Here is a 19,255-nt window from a genome sequence, read left to right as displayed (position 1 = left end):
CAAGGAAAAAAATAGACATCATTTCATCCTCTGATATTAAGCAGGAAATCACAATCTCTGCTTCCAGTAAAACAACCTGAAAAGCAAAAGAAGGACTAACCTTTCAAGCTGCAAAGGGGTAACAGTATGTAATTACAGATTTAGACAGCCAAAGTCTGATAGCCAAAGGCTTACATGGGATACATGAATTAAAAGACTTCTGCTAATTCACTTTCCTTGCTGATGAGCATTTTTCCAAGCTACTGATGGGGAAGCAGACACTATTTTACATTAGTCACTCCTCAAGAAAGAGTAGATTTAAATTCTGCAGTCCCTATATATGGTTAATATTTTCAAAGAAACAGGTCACACTAAAACAGAACCTCAATTTTTGTAATTTCTTTAATGCAAGTATAAAGAATTTTTACTAATTTAGGATTTGGCCTAATGCCCATATCCCCTAAGAGATTAACATATATTAACTCAGACCAGGAAGCCACTTAACACCGGTGTCCTGCTTTCACCAATGGTTAGCAGGAGGCACTTAGGGAGAGAGGGAAGCAACAGAATGATTCTTTGCTGCCTTTCAACAGCTGACACTTTCAGACCCTCCTGACTGGAAGCTGTATCAGGATCACTCTATGAAACCACTATCACTATCTAAGAGCTCACTGATTCTACCTAATGCTCAGGAGAGCCATAGATTTCTGATCAGCAAATGGCTAGAAACAAGAAACTAACCGATTACAAATTGAATCTGTTAGAACAGATTATACAGACGAAATCACACAAATGTTTCAAAGTCTAGGTCAGTTCAGTGAAGCTTTTTGAATTTTGCTACGTCCACCTCCCTCTGGGTTCTCGTCTCCTCCTCAAGTCAGCTGCTCTCATGCCATCTTGAATTCGGGCCTACCTATGACAGCTGCTCATAAATGACTGAAATACAAATCCCTAAAAGCCAACAGAACTGTGTTTCCAACAGCACATACTCTAGGAGAAAAACTAGAATTTAGGGGCTCTTGGAAACGTTCCTAGTGAAATTCACAGAAACAGAGGCATGGAGGAGTGGAGGAGGGCAGCAAGGGCTGGGAGGCACGAACGGAATGCAAATGGAGTGATCAAAGGTGGGACTACACTAAAATGAAGTAAAAACAGTAAAAATGGAAAAGAGGAGAGAGGCGCAGAGCCAAAAGCGAGGCAAAAGAAGGTTTTCTAGACATTATAAGCTGCCATTTGATGAAGAATAATCTTGCATTAAGCTCTTAATATCTTATTTTGAACTGCTTCCCTGTCTCTCTAAAGCAGGTTTCTTCTGTCAGCTCCTGATTTTCACAAGGGCTGTTAACTCTACTAGAGCAATGTTTTACAAGAGTCATTCTCATTCTGGATTTCAAAATCTGCACTGTAGGTTCTTACTTACTATCCTGATGTAAATTTAGAGATAAAATTTGAATAGAATAGAAAGTGAAGAGGTTGTACTACTGCTTTTCATTCTCCATTTAGGACAGAAATATCTTTATTTAAATTAAATCACACAAAGACACAATAAAATATTTAAAAAGATGGATCTATCTTTTTTCTTTTGTTTAAAGTGAGATAACAATGCTTGATATAAAGATTTTAAGAGACAAAAAGAACAACTTGGCACATATGGATTAACAAAACTCCTAATTAAATTATTATCAGAATTGTAGCTTTGCTAATCTGCCAGTTCCAAATCCCAAGCCTTCAAAATGCAACCTCTGCTTTTTATTTATAAGTAGCAACACCGCAAGGCTTTGTTTTTAGTATCCCACTACTGGCATGAGAAACTACCAAACTGCTACACATAACTACAGACTACACACAACAAACCACTCACTTTATCCTCTGTTTATTTATTTATTTATTTTTCTAGATGAGGGTAAAGTGAATATAATATACTGTCATTTCATTCTGGTCAGATTTTACACTTTGCCCAAGTAAAAATGTCCCCTCAAATGCAAAACAGATATTTTCCTGTAGGAAAACCACAGTGTCTAAATTCACCAAAAAAAAAAAGAGATGGGTTAATCCCAGAATTTCTGTATGTTGTCTTATAAGCCTTGGTGTCTTTAGAGACACTAAAGCTTTCAAATAAATTTCACAGTTAAGTGGTAAATGTAATAAAATTTTCCTTTCCATATGCTCGCTTTGAAATTATTTCTTAATTTCTTATATTTATCTCTTTACTTAAATGCCAGGCATTTCATTTCCGAATATGCATGATGAGTCGCATTTTCTCAAGACACATCGTGGCCAAGCACTTATGCGAGTCAGCAGAAATGGCAGGAAAAATCATAAAAAGCGCTATTTAATACATGCACTCACAGACACGGCTGGACTTACTAGATTGCGCAGAGCTCTGCCCCCACATAACCCCACAGCTTTTAGAGAAGAGCAGGTTTTCCTTTTCCATTTTCTTAGTCATCCCTCCATTTAGCTATGTCGTTTACACTGTTTCTGAGCAGTGAATGTGTGCTACTGTGTACTAACTACAGGTAAAGCAAATGCACACTTGTCCTCTCCATCTCGATTCACACTGACTCTTAACACAACTCAAACGCTTTCTGTAAATCTCATAGATTTTAATTGCCCCTTCATGTGGGAATCCCTGAGTCGTTTTTCATTAGCGAGACAAAAGGCTCTGGAGCTGCTACGAAATCAGGATTGGTGCGAATGGACTTTCCTTCCCACTCAGAGGTTACATTTGAACTTCCCTGAGTTTAAACATTAAAACATTAAAAATACACAATCAATTTTAAATATTAAGATATTAAATACTTGTGCCTTATGGGTACAGCACTTGAATAGGTTTCAGGAAATCTGAGTTCTACAGAAGGACTGACCATACTTACTTATAATATATGTTTCTTAGGAAAAATATCCCATGCCTTACTTATCATACTTATTATTAATTATTATATTACTTATGCTTATCATTACTTTTATCATATCCTATGAACACTTTTATAAATGCTGTGGATGTCCCACAATGCACCACTTGTGGCTTCACAGCTAATGCAGAGCTTAAATATTCACCTAGTTCAATGTGAATTAGCAACATGCTGTTTCTTCTTATTTAAATTATTTAGCTTTCAAATGCATAATGGCATTTTAGACAATTTACCAGTAAACAGTGTGATCAGCATGTGAGTAACATTTTTATAAAAGAAAAACATAAGGAATTCAGCACTGAACAATTTGTTCATGTCAGTGACGCAGACTCCATAGATTCAAAATTACTAAAGTCTCACACAAAGAAATTCTTAGCATTTTAAGGTGTTTCTTTTTAATTTTGGGGGGTATTTTTGTCTGCTGGTTATTTGAGAGTGGATTTCTTTTTCTCTACTCCTGACTACCGACATTCCTTTCAGTAAAATAAAAGCTGGCAGAAAACATTGTCATTCACAGGATTCCTCAGGGATCTGCTGTCTTCCAAAAGGAAGCAGTCTCCAAGTGGCGGTTTTGAAAGTTGTGAAAATCCATTAAAATAAGACAATTCTTGGATTAATTTATGAAGCAGAATATTATAATCTAGCTATCACAAGAAAAGAAACTTTGATTCTAGAGAATAACACTAAATGTTCCATAAATCCTATTTATTTACTCTAAAAGACTATTTTCCCAACAGGAAAATCAGGCATGATTGTGAAATAAATGGGGCAGAAGGAAACTAGAGATAGTCAGGATATCAGCTCAGCTCAGTAAATTTGCACAGTTCCAGTGTGGCTCATCCATGTTTGCTCAGAACCTCTCAGTGCTGCAGACCAAGGCCGAACATGATTTTCTTCTAGACGTGAATAAGAAATCCAAACATAGTTGTTTACACGTTTGTGCCTACAGATGCACAAAGTGTGAAAACCTGTGTGCTGAGATCTAAGAATCAACCTAGTTGCTTAAACTTAGGTGTCTAGTGCTATTTGAGATATCTTTTGGAGAAAGATCTAACTCGACACACACACTAGCAGATGCGATACAGACTCTACAAAGGAACCAAGACCTTCTAAAGTGGCATCTGGAGATTAATCAAATTGTTCAAAGGCATCCAGTATGGGATTGGATGACTATGTGTGGGGAAACTGAACAGTGCCAACAGATAACATTAAGGAAGTGTACAGATGAATTGAATTTTGAAGTCTGAGAATTTTCCTCTATCCTACACTGAAAATTTTGTTCATTTCCTTTCTTGCAGCTCTGGATGACCCATACAGAGATAATCAGTATCCAGCCTGGAGTTTGTATAAAATGAGGAAATAATTATTTTGTATTCTTAATTAAATGAAAATTCTGATATGACAATCTGTGGTAAATGCTTAGAACAGATTTATTTTAAGATATTCCTACATCTGGCATGCTAACTGTAGCACAGTAAAGTTTAATGCATATTCTTAAAGACAGAATCATAGCACATTTGCTCACAGAACAGGTAGGATGAGATTCTGCTCTCCTACATCTGAATTATTCACCCCCCAGGGTTCCTTTATAGTCAGTGTAGGTAAGCTATTCCAAGGCTTGATTCATTTGATCTATTCACACAACTTTACTTTTGAATAAGATTAATTGCATTTACACTGTCTAGATCTCCGCTGATCCAAGAGCAACAAGCTCTAATAGAGAAATTTATGAATTCTATATATTGCATACACAGAGTAAAATAGAACATAAATACAAATAAGAAATATGTATCAAGTCCCCCATTTGCAGTATTTCCAGCTGCAAAACACCCCTGTACTTATTATTTTAGATGGACTAGCATATCTTCCCAGTTTTCCAATGATTAGAGAAGAAGCACCAGCTAGAGAAGTGGAAGTAAACAGCATGAATGATTTTCCCTGCTTCTCAGGAAGAGTTCATTGCTTCTTTTGCATTCTCACAGGCATGTGCTTAAGCTAGCAGTACACACTTTACTCTGTTGTGAAGTTAATTAATGCCTGCAAACCACTAAAATCCTTAGGCAAAAGGTGATCTAGAAATGAGAAGTATTGTTGTTATTATGGAGTTGGACTTCTGCCCCAACTTTTCATGCAACCTAGTTGTACAGAGATAACAAGGTCACAGTAAACTTCAGATTCCCATACTGTATGCAGCTGAGGTTCATAAAACTGGAGTGACATTTCAGGAACAGAAGGCTTCGACTAAACAAAGACGTATTAGATGTGACTTTCCAACCGTAGTCCGACCTACTGGAACGCTGGTTCATCAGACAGTGAAGAAGTAGAAAGCAGGGAATTTTTTGGCCTTAAGTGAAAAGCTTGAGTAATGTTTATAGGTAAAGACAATAGAAGGGTTAGTTAATGGGAATGGGACTCTTCCCTTGATGGACTAGTAGTTTTTCATATACATGACAACAAAATTCTGAGTTGCCACAGGCAAATAATCAAACAAGAAAATCATGTTATATTAATACTGAAGTCTTGTTAAGGTGGAATTCAACTCACAGATCTACAATACCCAAACTGATGTGTCTACAGATAATAAAACGCCTTCTATGCTAGTCCTATTAGAGTCAATGGGGACACAGGGAGCTCGATTCAGTTGCCCACATACTACTGTCTGCTGTTATTGGAGATGCTCTTGGGTATCGTACCAGCTGCCTTTTTAGAAGAGCACATATCCTCTGCAGGTCCTACGTCATTTGTTGTAAACTGTGCGAAAGTCTCAGATAACCCAAAACATCTGAAATTCCAGTGGGATACCTCCGTTTATTGCACACAGAGTGACTGATCGTCTAAATTGGTCTGCTGCCTGTGCTACACAGCTTAGACACGTAGGGCTTGAGTCAGTTGTATAAATAATCTATGACTAATGCCTTTTGAGAATACCTAACTACTCAAGAGCCTTGTATGAAGCTAGGAGAGATTACAGAGATTACACAGAACCTAAGAAAGAGTGGAGTCCAGCTGCTAGCTGAGAGCTATACAGGCTCTCTAGAGGATGAAAAAAAAAACCACTATTTTTCTAATTAAAGAAAATATATATATATTATAAAGCTTTTTGAGTGAAGAATCACAAAATCTGTTTTGACAGGACAACAGAAAAAGCTTTACATTTAAGTGTGAACATATTCTATTGAGGATGATAAACTCAGCAGGAGTACAATGACTTACAAGATTTCCATATGGAACAGTGCCAACATCATCCATTTTGTTTTTTTAGGTATTCCAGGTCTTCACACAGAGAACGTGTGTTGGCATAATCTTTTTCTTTTACATATAAAAAAATGAAAAGTCTTAGTCTGAATCTCTCCAAGCATTCTTAGCTGAAACTTTCTAACACTGAGTCTGTTCGAGAGAAACTTTGCATCAATTCTAAAAATTGTTTGTAGATTTGGGAAATAGAACTTTACATCCTTTTAAAACCCAATATAAACGACTTCCTTTAACTAAAAATGATTTTATAAATCTTCATGTTAAGAAGAGCTTGGGGATCAAATTTCCCCCATTCGATCACAGCTGGTAAGGCAACACTGACACCTGTTTCTTAAGTTTCTTATCCTTAGAGGCTAAACTTCACTCACCAATCCTCGAAGCCTAGGATCATAAGCAGACACTTTCACTGCTGCCTTACACTCCTGAATTCTTAACCATACCCAATTTCTTTGCCCATCTACTTTTCTTAAGGCCAAAACATTTTATGCATCTGACATTTTTATGTACTTAACCACAGAGAGCAATTAGGATGCTGAGACTTCCTGGATACCAACATGTGTGGCTTCTCACTCCTTCTCACAAGGGAGAAGGAGCACATCACGTACTCATAAGAAATAGAATAGTTACCAACAACTGCTATTACTGGCATATTCTAAGTAAGCTCCAGATGCAACCTACCTTTGTTCAGCAAAGGATAAAACCACTACGTATCTCAGAAGATCAGGCAAAGATATAGCCACAGACACACACACAAACCCTGCTCCTGTGGAATTACCCTAAATCAGATATTTTTCTGCTGAAAAATAAGGATGTGTATGTTGAGCATACAGCTCAAAGTTAAGGTAATGTTATAATATAGTTTCCACTTGCCACAGAAGAGAATTCAATACATGATAATAGTGTGTTCAATTGCAGTCTTACGCTAATGCAAATCAGATATTTTAGATATCTTTATTCATAGGTGCTGATTTTAAAAGCATCTTTAGCAACAGTGAGAAACTGAGATTAAAAGATTCATTCATTCAAGACCTATTTAACTGCATATCCAAAATTCGATGGGAATATATCCAAAATGAGACTAGCTGTAGATTTCCCTGATACAATTCATCATCTTTTATTATGGAAATCCATGTTTGAGCCAGTCATTCCAGGCTCCTGTGCTGACATAGCAGCCACTTCTCAGGACTGAATTACCCCCTTAGAGGTGCCGATCTGAACCCACTCACGTGCCAGAAACCAAGAGTTACCAGTAACTGTCACCATTCAGACAGAAACGACTTCAACACACACGTTTAACCAAATGAATCTCATGTCCAAAGACAAAAGTCTCAAAGAAAAAAATCAATCCATTTGACCATATTTCCTCTTTAGAATCAAGATCACAAAAGCATGTAAAATAAATCAAATACTGTGATAAATAACGGACACAAGTTATGAAAGGGAGCTAACACGTTTCATCAAGACTCACAGAATTTGCTAGGCAACACTTCCTAGTACTGTATGTATGGGATCAGCATTATTCACAGATAATGAGTAATGGTCCCATTTATTCCAGACAATATTCAATACATCAAATGAAGCAACCAACAGCATCAGAATTCGGATGGCGAGGCGGGAGGCAGCAGAGAGACCGCAAGGCGCAAGGCCGGACAGGGAAAGCCGCGCTAGTTTTTGCACCGAACGGAAAGCTCAGCCCTGCCTGAAAATCACGGCAACGGCAGCAGGTCTGACCATGGGAGCAGGGGCACGGGAAAGGAGTGCTTCCTACCAGGCAACACTGCTGTTGTGAGGGTGTTTTCAACACACCGGAGCCTGGAGAGCTACACTGTGCCGCACCAGTACCGAGGAGCTTGGAACAGCACAAGGAGACAAACTGGGATTTTACAGGCACCTGGCTTCAGAGGGGCCACACAGATCCATTTTGGGAAGATTTCCTTGCACACGCGTGAATAAGGTCAGGAATTATTTGCATTAGGGAAAAATGCAAAGTCTGGAATAAACGAGGATGAACCAAATTGCAACTGTTATTTATTCATATGTCTCTGAAGGACTTAAGTGGGAGAAGGTTTTGCTCCTCCTGCTTTCTTTAATGAGCTATTTGTTTTACAAAAGCCAGATATTAGATGATAAAGGTTGTCACACCTGCCCTCAACTATGTCAACTAAATATTGAGAGTCACTGGTTTGTTTTATTTTTTGTTCACTTAAGCCTAACCTTACACTTAATACTGTCTTATTGATTTCATTCAGACCAAAAATAATTCCATCTTCTGAAGCAGTATTTAAAATAGATCATGCATTGCCAGCTCTTTCAGAGGAAATTTCTAAAAATGATTGAAAACCGCACGTGGCTCTGGGCTGGATAAACACCGAGCAAAACCTGTCTCCTTTTCTTTCCCTGTCATTTTGGGGGATCAGCAAAGCAGAGTGCTGACTGCGATGTTCCCAGAGCACCGCGGCTTGAAGGGACGGCAGCGCCCGGGCGCAGGCTCTGCCCAGGCCCCCATTGCAAGGCTTTACTGCTTGAAATAATTGCTTTTTGGCAATTGCTGCGTGTTGCTTAGTGCTAGCATGGCCTGAAAGCAGCGTCTTCCGAGGAGAAGGCGCGTGTCCCTAGCCAAGGCCACTCTCCTTCTTCAGATCTTCCTTAGCTCTTTACAGGACTTGAAAATCCCATACTCGGTCTGTGCCCAATGCAGATAATTATTTTTGCAAAGCACATTTAGCTGAAAGGGCTAATCTGAGTCACTCTTTCTGCATAAAGCCACAGTGAAAAGAATGGCAGTATGACACAGCCCAAGCGTAATCCTGGAGTCAACAGCACTGCTCATGCTTAGGCACTGCTTAGTGAATCACGGCCCCAAAGCCTAGACTCGCATTCAGTGGTAAATGCTTTCTTATTCACATCTAATGCAATGGCTGAATCCTAACATCTCAGGTATTTGCAGTGGCTATGTTTCTCTGCCAAGTAGGCTAATTTGTGAAAACTAAATACAAATAAACTGAAGTCTGAGCAACCAAAAGCTCACATGCAGGCAGCACAATGTTCTCCAGTTATATCAGGAGAACATTTCTCTGTGTGCTCATTTATTATACCTAATAATAAACATGAATGCGCTTAAACGTCTAGCATCAGTTCACTTCGAATTTGCTTTTGCTGTGAAGATTGTTTTTCAGCAAAGCCAATGCCTGAAGAAAGGTTCAGTCGCAATGAGGCATGCAGGGCTGTCGAGAAGCCTTGGCAGATGTGCGTGGCACCTGAGCTTGGCAGATGTGCAGCAGGTTGGTAGATGCAGCGCAGGGGCTTCAGGAGAGCCCCAGGGCACTGGCTGGGGCCCAAGGTGATCCTAGAGGGCCTAAAATGCTCCAGGCTCTGTGCTGGGGATGCGGCCTCCATGGAATGACCAGAGCCGTGGCTGCATGCGGCACCTCCAGCATGTTCTAGTCCTCGAAGAGGCACCAAGAAACCAGCTGGAGACCCAGACGCACGTAGCAACGCAGCGGGACTGTGTTTTTCCGTGAATTCGTAAGTACCCCACTCCCCCAACAGCTGAAATTTCCAAGTAGTCTGTTGAAAATGTCTGTAGGAAAAATAAGCAGCGGAAGTGTTGCTCATTTATCATTGTTGCTACCTGTTTATGCACACAACATTCCAGGAAATTCTCTGAATTCACTTTTGAGTAAAAATGTAGGTTTTAAGTCATGCATGAGAAAGAAATATATTTTATGAACAACCCCTAAGTGATATTGCATCATATTTCAATTTCTACAGGACTACGGCCTATCTCATTTTACCCTCTTAATTCAGGAGAGTTTTCCCATACACTTAGAAACAATTAAAGATCTCCAGATGGACAAAGCAAAATTATTACTAAATTCATCTTCATAATGACTGTATTAAAACTAATTTGTTATTGCTTCATATTAACTTGTTAATTCTACCTTGTCTTGTGATTTTCAGCTGTTTTAGTTTTTTTTTTTTTTCCCCACAGAAATATTTAAATTGCTGTTAAAATATCTGTGAAATCTAAGGATACTAAAAAGGTACAAAACTTACTCCTAGAACTGCCTTCTTAACTCTTCCTCCACTCTCCTTTGAGGATGGATATGTAAATACTTCAGTATAATCACTATTACTTACATTAAAAGTTTATTTTTTAATAAATTTACAGTATATGTTTTTTATAGCACTGTGTTAAAAAATACGAAAAATAAGTCAACTAAGTACACTAAAAAATCCTCTTGACCAAACCAGAGATAGAGATTATAACAAAATATAATAATACATGGATGAGAATAATGAATGACTATATGATAAGAATAATGGATGGTAATGAAAACTTTCATACATGCAGTTTTAAAGGAAAAGCATCAAGAAGTTTTCACTGAGTAACATTTTCAGCATATCCGTCATTCTTTCATGAGCAGAACATCCTGCACTAGCACAAGTTGCTGTTCATTTTGGTATTTCTTGCAGTTCTTCCTTCTGTTCCTTGTGTTCCAAATCCAGAAACAAGAAAACTTTGCTTTGCTTCCATTGGACAAGTTTCCAGTGGAAGTAACAGATATCCTTCAGGATATCTGTTTTGAACCAAGCAGCCTATTTTACGGGTAAATTAATTTTGAAGTAAAGGACACTGAAAACAAACCTGTTTGCTACCTCTCAAAGATGCTCAACAGAGCATTTTTACATATCTCAGTGCATTATTTGATGCTGTTGCAGGTTGCATGGTCAGCGCAGCTTTACCTTGCATTCATAAAAATACTGAAGTTTTTAAGTATTTATGATCTTTTCACTGGTTTTCCTACCAGATTCAGCCACTTTCCTCTAGATCCTTGATACTTTACCTCCTTTTCCTCTAGTCCCAAACAATATTGCAATGCTTCCCTTCCCCCCTTTCACAACATCTTCCACCTTGGCTACCTTTCTAACCTTAACATGGCCTTAATCTAGTATGTGACCTTTTAGCAGATTTATTTCAATGTAAGCACATGGAAATGAAATACATGGAAATAGAAACCTTAACATGATAAGCTTTTCTTGTAGCACTCATCTTGCAAGCAGGCAAGCAAAATTTTGCCTTCCAACACTGTAATTACAATGTAAGTTTTCACACATTCTCTAGTCTCTTGGAGATCACATTTGATAGGTTTCAGTGTCCACGTACATGCTGTATGGTAACAGATGGAAAACTATCAGAACATTTTAGATAAAAATTAATCAAAGCCAGTAAGAAATCCACTTTCTTTTGAAATAATAAAATGTAATTAAAAAAAAAAAACAGATGGAAAAGATGATTTTAAAACAAACTAAAGAAATGCATAAAAAACTGCATGGAAAACAAAAAGTATTTTATTACTTGGGTACACAGCAAAATAGCAGGTTATGTACAAAGAGATGCCAGGCAATCCCTGAAAAAGGCTGTAGAAGCTGAATATAATACAGCTCCATAGGAGAATCTTTTGCATTTAATTGATTTAAAAAAAAAAAAAGAGTGGTATACACTGCAGTTCTTGGCTTTATATTTCTGCATCTTTTGTAGGACTGTAATTCATGACAATTTTACAAAGTAAAAGAAAGAGAAATCACAGGAAATCAATGGGAGACCTGACTTTGGTTAGCAAAGAAAGTATACTCTAAGTTATACACTGAAAAGAGTATCTAAGAGTAGAATTTTGCTTTGTAGTAACAGTGTTTTGAATGATTTCCACCTTAAAAAGGATGTGCCTAGTCTAAAAGATAGTAATATTAACATATCATAAGAGACATTTATTAAGCTATGTATAATCTCCTAAATCACCAGAAAAAAAACTATTGTTTACCAATAGAGTTGTTAGTAAGAGGAAGAATGAAATGTATGGCAAAAAAAAGAAAAAAATTAAAAACAATAACATTACTGCACTATAAATGATCTCAAGAATGAACACATACTGCTGAAGATACTGCTCACTAATTGATCTAAAGATATTGCTCACATATTGCTCACTGATTGATCTAAGGATATTTCAACTGATCCATGTGTCTTTTAACAATTTATTTCTTTGGGAAGCATCTAAAATTAATGTAACATTTCTTATTTTGAAAAGAAATGTAAGAAACCTTCAAAATATTGAATTTAACTATTTAGTTCTATCACAAAGTTTTACTCATCTATTTCATTATTTTCGAAGGTCAAAGCACATTGCATGGCCCGCATAAGGCACATAATGCACAAAATAAGTCTTATTGCAGCTCAGATCTTGAAGCATAGTAAGTAGTCCAAGTTTTCCTCAGAGAGGTCAGTGTTTTATAAGCATTTATTAACTTACAGAAGTAGGAATAAGGCTGAAAGAATAATCTAGTGACAAGGCAGCTTTCTTTTTTAGAAAGATCATATACATGACAATTTTAAGTAGTAAAATTCTAAATTACCCTTAAGAAAAGTGTTACAAAATTGCTTTTATATTTCATATTAATAATGCTATTTTAAAAGATCAAGATATTCTAATTAATTATATCTCTCTTCAACTTTATAAAAAAATACTTTGAGACAGCTCACATTTCACACTTACTTCTTGCATAACCAATAAAAAGTGAGATACAGTATAGCTACTAATAAAACATTACTTACATTAGGTATTTTTCAGTAAGTCTTTTTATATCAGAATTATTCTCTTAGATCCAATAATTTGTCTATATTCAAAAAGTATTTTTTTATACTTGAGGCATGAATACAAACTATTCCAAAACTATTCCTAAATGGCACTACTTGTAAAGAGATCCTTAAATGCCTAAGATGTTTTAAAAATGAAAATAAAAATCAAATTGCAATGTATAACTTTTGAAAATCAAAATCAAATTGCAATGTATAACTGCAGCATTCAACACAGTACGATTTTAAAAACATCTTACTTCTAAGTAAAACACTATGGCAAAGATAACCCTGAAAAAGAACGGACCACAAAACAGGCCAGATGCTGGATGTCAAAGCCACAAGTAACTATCAAAGAAAAGAAAAAGTTAGTTCTATGTTCCACAGCCAGAAAGAACTAGAAACATCAGAGAGGCTTGAATTTTACTTCACAGGAAAGGTGAACCTTATGTCATTCTTATCAATGGGAGCCCAAAGTCTTCCCAGCTCGAGGATATTAATACTCCTTTCCCCTACAGGACACCTTCATGCGACACAACGTCACCATGCCCCAATTGGGCAAGACAAATAAGCATTGCAAAGCCTACCTCGAATTTCACCTACATCATGTAAGCATGATAAAGCCAGGTTAAGGGAGTAATAGGGAATTCACGGATACCCAAATTTTTCAAAAAAACTTAACTTCTCTTCTAGTATAATAAATAAATAAATAAAGGCCTAGATTCCTACTGTCATTTCAACTACAGAGGATGTGAAAGCCTGCGAGATCAAAGGAAGACAAGCAAGCTCTGCCCTCTTTTCTGCTTATCACAGAGATTATTGTTATCAATAGCTAAAATGAAAGAATTTGTTCATTACTTGTTCACTTAAGGTGAAAGACTAAGCGAGCTGGGCCTGTTCAGCCTGGAGAAGACTGAGAGGAGATCTGATCAATCCCTATAAATATCTGAGAGGAGAATGTAAAGAAGATGGGGCCAAACTCTTCTTGGTGGTGGCCAGAGACAGGACTGAAACACAACTCCAACTCCATGTGAGGAAGAACTTCTTCCCTGTGAGGGTGACAGAGCACTGGAACAGGCTGACCAGAGAGGTTATGGAGTCTCCTTCTCTGGAGATCTTCCAAACCCGCTTGGATGCCACCCTGTGCCACGTGCTCTAGGTGACCCTGCTGGAGCAGGGGGGTTGGAGCAGATGACCTCTAGAGGTCCCTTCCAACCTCAACCATTCTGTGACTCTGTGAAATCTCTTGGCATGCAGAGGACACAAATCAGGCCTTGTACCTATCTTTAAAGAGAACTTGACTTCATTCACATGAACAAAGCAGAAGCATCATCTTTCCCCTTACTTTTGCTCTGTTTAGACAAATGTGATTGAGTAGGAGTGTTTATATTCTGCAGCTTTATGTCCCAATGACTTATTAAGCCATAAATCAATAAGAAGGTGAGAGTGAAAGATCCTCTGGGTGGTTTTTTTCTTAGGATTTTTTTCCTTCTCCCCCCCCCCGACTTATAGATCACCATAAAAGAATAAATGGCATAGTAACTTCTTGAGGTTCTTTCTCTATTGCCTGCCATTCAGGGGGAAAAACAAGGTCAAAAATAACCTCCCACTTGCGGCTATTGAAACTATTTGTTCTGTGCTATTTTTACGGGCTACTTGTGAAGCTAGAAAGAAAGCGTGAAAACTGGGAAGTTCTTTCCACTCCTCACCACCAATAAAACACACAATAATACAAAAATATACTTCTGTATCCCTGCAGCTACATGAGCTCTAAAAACGACAACGCAATGGTGAAATGGTTTGGACAAAGCTTCCTGAAGTGCTAAACTGATTATCTGCATCATTAATAATACTGGATACAGTTTCTATAAAAAGTTGCCAGCCTATCCAGTTGCAATACTATGAGACTTGCTGAATAATTTGCTGATATTTTATGATATGTAATTTATATAATATCATTAAAGTATTAAAAGTTTCACACTGCAACTTACTGTGAGGAAGGAAAGAAGTAAAGCAAACTAATTCAGTTGACCGCCTACTCATGAAAACAAATCGAGTGTAGGAAAGCGATTATTAAAAGTCCTTGCATGTTAAGGGCAATTAGATTCCAGACAGGCTTAAACAATTAATTTGTATTCTCACCGTCCTCTGGAGCTTATTGAAAATACAATATCATAACTCTTCCTAAATTAAAAGATAAAGACAGAGGAAATAAGGAGATAGGTCAAAAAAAATCTTTAGATCCTCATCGTCAGTGCTGACCTGTTGCCTCTGCAAGTACTGCAGGAGGGTTTTCTCCCTGAAATGCAGCACAACAGGAGCTAACGGCTGCTGCATCAACCTCTTGGTTTCCACAGCAGAACACGCATCAGACACCCTGAATGAGAGACTGCTCTTCAACCCTTCCCAAATCTCTATTATCTTAACTTTATGCTTTCCTTTCCAACTCTGCTTCCAGCCATTTTATCAAGACTTAACCTTGGGGTTGCTAGATTAAAACTGACTTTGCAATAACTGGTTCAGTACTCAAACTGCACACAGGTCATTCTGAGAAACCTCTTTTCTTTCCTTTGAGGTGGCCAACTTGTATTTGAAAATGAGGATTCAAGAGGGGGGACACAAGATTGAGAGTGATGGAAGGATGCTGCGTGGAGGAAGAACGCTCATGAAGAACCCCAAAATGGGAGCTATTGGCAGAATTCTAGCAAGCTGGCATGTATACTTCATGTGTGTACCTGTACACAAGTACTATCTGCATCTCCAAACTACAGGTTTTACCAATTTTGATTTATGAAACTATCTGACCGTATCTCTTCATCCGTTTCATTACTGCCAATTTGTCTACTTTGCTAGACACAGATGTTACTTCTTCTGAAGAGAACAGATACCGATTCCCTCTGCAATATAAGAATCTTTAGCATCTCGGCTGACCACAGTGCATGTATTACCCGCACTGTCAAAAGTGTCTGTGTGTGGTGGCGGGGGGAGATTATTTCTAAATAGTAGCAATACATGCTACAACAACAATAGAGGAATGAAGGTGAATCCTTCTATATTGGAAAGATTTTGTTGTTCAGTTTTAAAAATCGGCAGGGATAGAAACATAAAAATCACAGACTGAAAATATGGCGCAAATGAGTAACGTTTAAGAAATCACGGAGAGGAAAAAGTGAGAAGAAATGCGGGAGCATGCGCAGAAACACTAAGCGAGGAGCCCAACTGCATGGGATGCTTCCCATCCTCTCACCATGACTGTGTACTCAACACACAAACCGCTACTTGACATTTCCTAAATAAATATAATAGGAAAAGTACTTATTTTACTTCAATGAATCATTTTGGCCCCTATGACCAAAATTAGCTGTGGCCACGTATAATCTCTTTCAGGAAATACAATTTTCTAAGGGGAGATATTTATGGATTGAAATATGCGAAGTTGTGGTCTCGGCCAGGTCTACTTTAAAAGGGATTCTGATTCATCCATGCCTGCTTCTACTTACGTTTGATCATAGCTGTTGACATATTGTCTCTGCCATGCAGAGATGTATTTCTCTACTAGAGGTAAGAAAGCCATATGGTTCATGGATGCCTATGAATTTTTGCAAGGCAAATTCAACTAATTTTTTCTGCAGTTATTCAAACAAAACTACCTATTAAATAAGTGTAACATTTTAGATTCAGAGGGAATACTTTGGTCCATATATTAAGTTCCTAAGAACTGCAATTATCCCTTAAATACAATCATAATTGATGAGCTAACATTAACATGGTACATTAGTGTTACTTGGTCCTCTGTTTACCATGCATGGTTAAATAAACTAATTCACTGTAGTGGGGAACTGAAGCAGCTAATAAGAATTGTCTTGTTCATGCACTAGAACTGAAGCAGCTGTTTTGTTTGACTGATGTAGTTTGCAAGGGCCCCCTGATGGCACACCTGAGAAAAAACAAGGGTTTATTTCAATGTTCTTTCTATTACCAAAACTACTCACAGGACTACCATAGCTATACGGGGAAATTGCTTTGACTGCGTGTAATTGCAAACCAGGGGGGAAAAAATGTTCATGGCTATTGAAGACAGATGTAAAATAACGGTTTTCTCCCTTTGCTAAGAACCACAGTAACAATCAATAAAGTACCCCAATTTCCATAATTTCATCAGATAAAGTTATCGATCAAGCTGAAATTGAGGCAGTAAGTCAGAATTTTTGAATACTTTTTATCGGTCCATCCACTGTCAAAATAAAATACTGTGAGTGTGAAATGGCAGCTTGACCAGCGGCCAGCAGCTGGGCAGACCTGTTACAGAGGCTATCGAGAGGGCAGGAGCCACGCGGTGTTACGACACCATGAGAACTGAATATCCAGGGGTGAAAATGAGATGAGGAGGTATGAGGATCTGGTAAAATGACTGTTCAGGTAGCAAACATGCTCATTAATATTAACTTACTTTATACATTGGGCCTCACCAGAATACAATTATTAGTTAACCATAAGGGACTTCAAGACTTCTAAAAGTGTTGTGCACCTCGATTTAGCACGTTTCTGTCTTAATAGCTTGCCATAAGCAGTAATAGCACCTCTCGAAGTGGTGGGACTTCTTCCCATGTAGACGAGAACTGGCAATTCCATTAAGGCACTAGAAAAATCACCAGAGCTTCAACAGGGCATGGATCCTCCACACACACGGACACTGCAAACACACAGCGCGTTCCTCCCAGCAGGCTCTGCTTGCTGCTTAAGTGTTCCTTTGAGGCATTAACACCTTCCTTCTTAGTATAATTAATATAATTATGCCAAATACTAAAGTAATTTTCAAAGAGGACCTAAAAATTTAAAAAAGCTAACCAAGGAGTATGCCATGCATTATTCTACCATAAACAGGATATATGTGTAACTAGAAGCAGATTTCGCTTTATAGCACTAAAATGAAAAGCTAAAAATAAGCAACAAACTTGCTTGAGAGCCCTAATTTTTGCTTCATGTTTAACTGAACGATGGCTTAATAATGCGTTCTTTAACTTGGGGATATGATGTCAGGTCACACAGGGTCTGGCTGCAGCACTCAGGCACAAATCTCCAGTGCGGAATGTTCTAATTCGTGAAGCTGCTAAACATCCTCTGGTCCCGTTCTAAGCACATACCAGACATCTTGGAAAGCAAGACAAATGGTCTGGGGGACACATGACGCTTCAAGTACAAAAATATAAAGTCGGAATGCTGTAAAAATTGCTACACCCAGTAAAACTTGAACTTGCAAATTTTAAAGAAAATGCTTTGTGTAAACTGTCTGAAAATAGCTTTTGAAAATATAATTGCTATACTGCTGAAAGCACAGGAATACAAAACTTCTCCTACTCCTATTTTAGCTATTTTCCAGATAAAACACCAAGATGAAATGGAAGCTGATCACGGCTGTACAATGCAGCTATCTTAAATACATTTGCATTATAAAATATCTTCACCTGCTCTACACCAGAGCTGCCTTTTTTTTTTTTTTTTTTTTTTTTCACATTAACCTCGTACAATGAACACGGAGCACGTTACAAAGGACCAGCGTCTCCGAGCCCGGCCAGATCCCTCAGTCACCCGCGCTGGGATGTACAGGATCTCTCGTCACCTGCACCGGGATTTTCCAGCCGCGTCCAGGGGACACCAGCGCCTTGGAGCGCACTCGCTTCCAGCCAGCTGCCACCTAACTAAGTTCCAGCGTCCCGTATTTCGGGTTCGGTCACGCTCCGATGCCGAAGCCCCCCAGCAGGACGCAGAAACACGGGCGAAGCCCCGCCGACTCAGATGCTGGGCTCGCACCGCCTGCAGCCCGGGACTTGGGCTGCAGGGCTTGGGAGCGGGGGAGCCCCGAGGACCGCAGGAGCCGCTGGCGGCGCGTGAGACGCGCGCGGCAGCAGCAGGGGCGCAGCGGGGACCAAACCCGCGCCGAAACGGGCGCTCGGGCCGCGCAGCGGGAGAGCGAAACCGCCGCCAAAACTGGGGCACTCCCGGGCGCGAAGTAGGTTACGGCGCCGGGCGCCCCCCAGACCAGCGCAACGGCGGCCCCGGGCCGCGCAGCGGTGCGGAGCGGCGCGGACTGCCCGCGGACAGCAGCCACCGCAGCCTTACGCGGGACGGCTCCGCGGAGCCCCGCGCAGCTGCCCGACGGGCACCACCACCACGACGGCTCCGGCGCCCCGCGCACCCCGTCCCGCCGCTTACCTTTTTCAGCGCTGACATAGCAGCGTGCGTCGCGGCGCGGGGCTGCGCGGAGCGGAGAGCGCGGGGCGGCGCGGGCGTCTCGCGGGGCGGTCAGGCGGCCGGGCGGGAGGCGGAGGAGCGGCGCGCGCCCCGCACGTCCCCGCGCCGCCGCCCGCGCTCCCCGCGCGCTGCCGCCGCCGCCGCTCGCGGACACCCCCGCGCGCCCCCCTCCCCTCCCCTCCCCGCGCGCGCGGCGGCGCTCGCGCCTCTGCGCAGCCGCGCG

At 39.7% G+C, this 19,255-nt stretch overlaps 1 protein-coding gene across 4 annotated transcripts in view; it reads right to left on the bottom strand.

Annotated features, from left to right (window-relative positions):
- Positions 1-19,097, bottom strand: part of DLGAP2 (DLG associated protein 2) — a 432,244-nt gene extending 413,147 nt beyond the window's left edge. For 2 of the 4 annotated variants that reach the window (XM_088530583.1, XM_088530594.1), the window contains exon 1: positions 18,994-19,097. In XM_088530583.1, the coding sequence (XP_088386709.1) occupies positions 18,994-19,011 (18 nt within the window). In that variant the 5' untranslated portion in view covers positions 19,012-19,097. The remainder of the gene's footprint in view (positions 1-18,993) is intronic. The other 2 variants (XM_088530593.1, XM_088530590.1) reach the window with 2 other exon arrangements.
- Between the last annotated feature and the right edge of the window lie 158 nt (positions 19,098-19,255).

This window comes from Tinamus guttatus, unplaced genomic scaffold (assembly GCF_059628265.1).
Source record: "Tinamus guttatus ecotype Peru unplaced genomic scaffold, ASM5962826v1 Tinamus_guttatus_pri_ptg000383l, whole genome shotgun sequence".
NCBI lineage: Eukaryota > Metazoa > Chordata > Aves > Tinamiformes > Tinamidae > Tinamus > Tinamus guttatus.
Note: the sequence above shows the minus strand (reverse complement) of the source record. Positions and strands in the feature narration are given on the sequence as shown.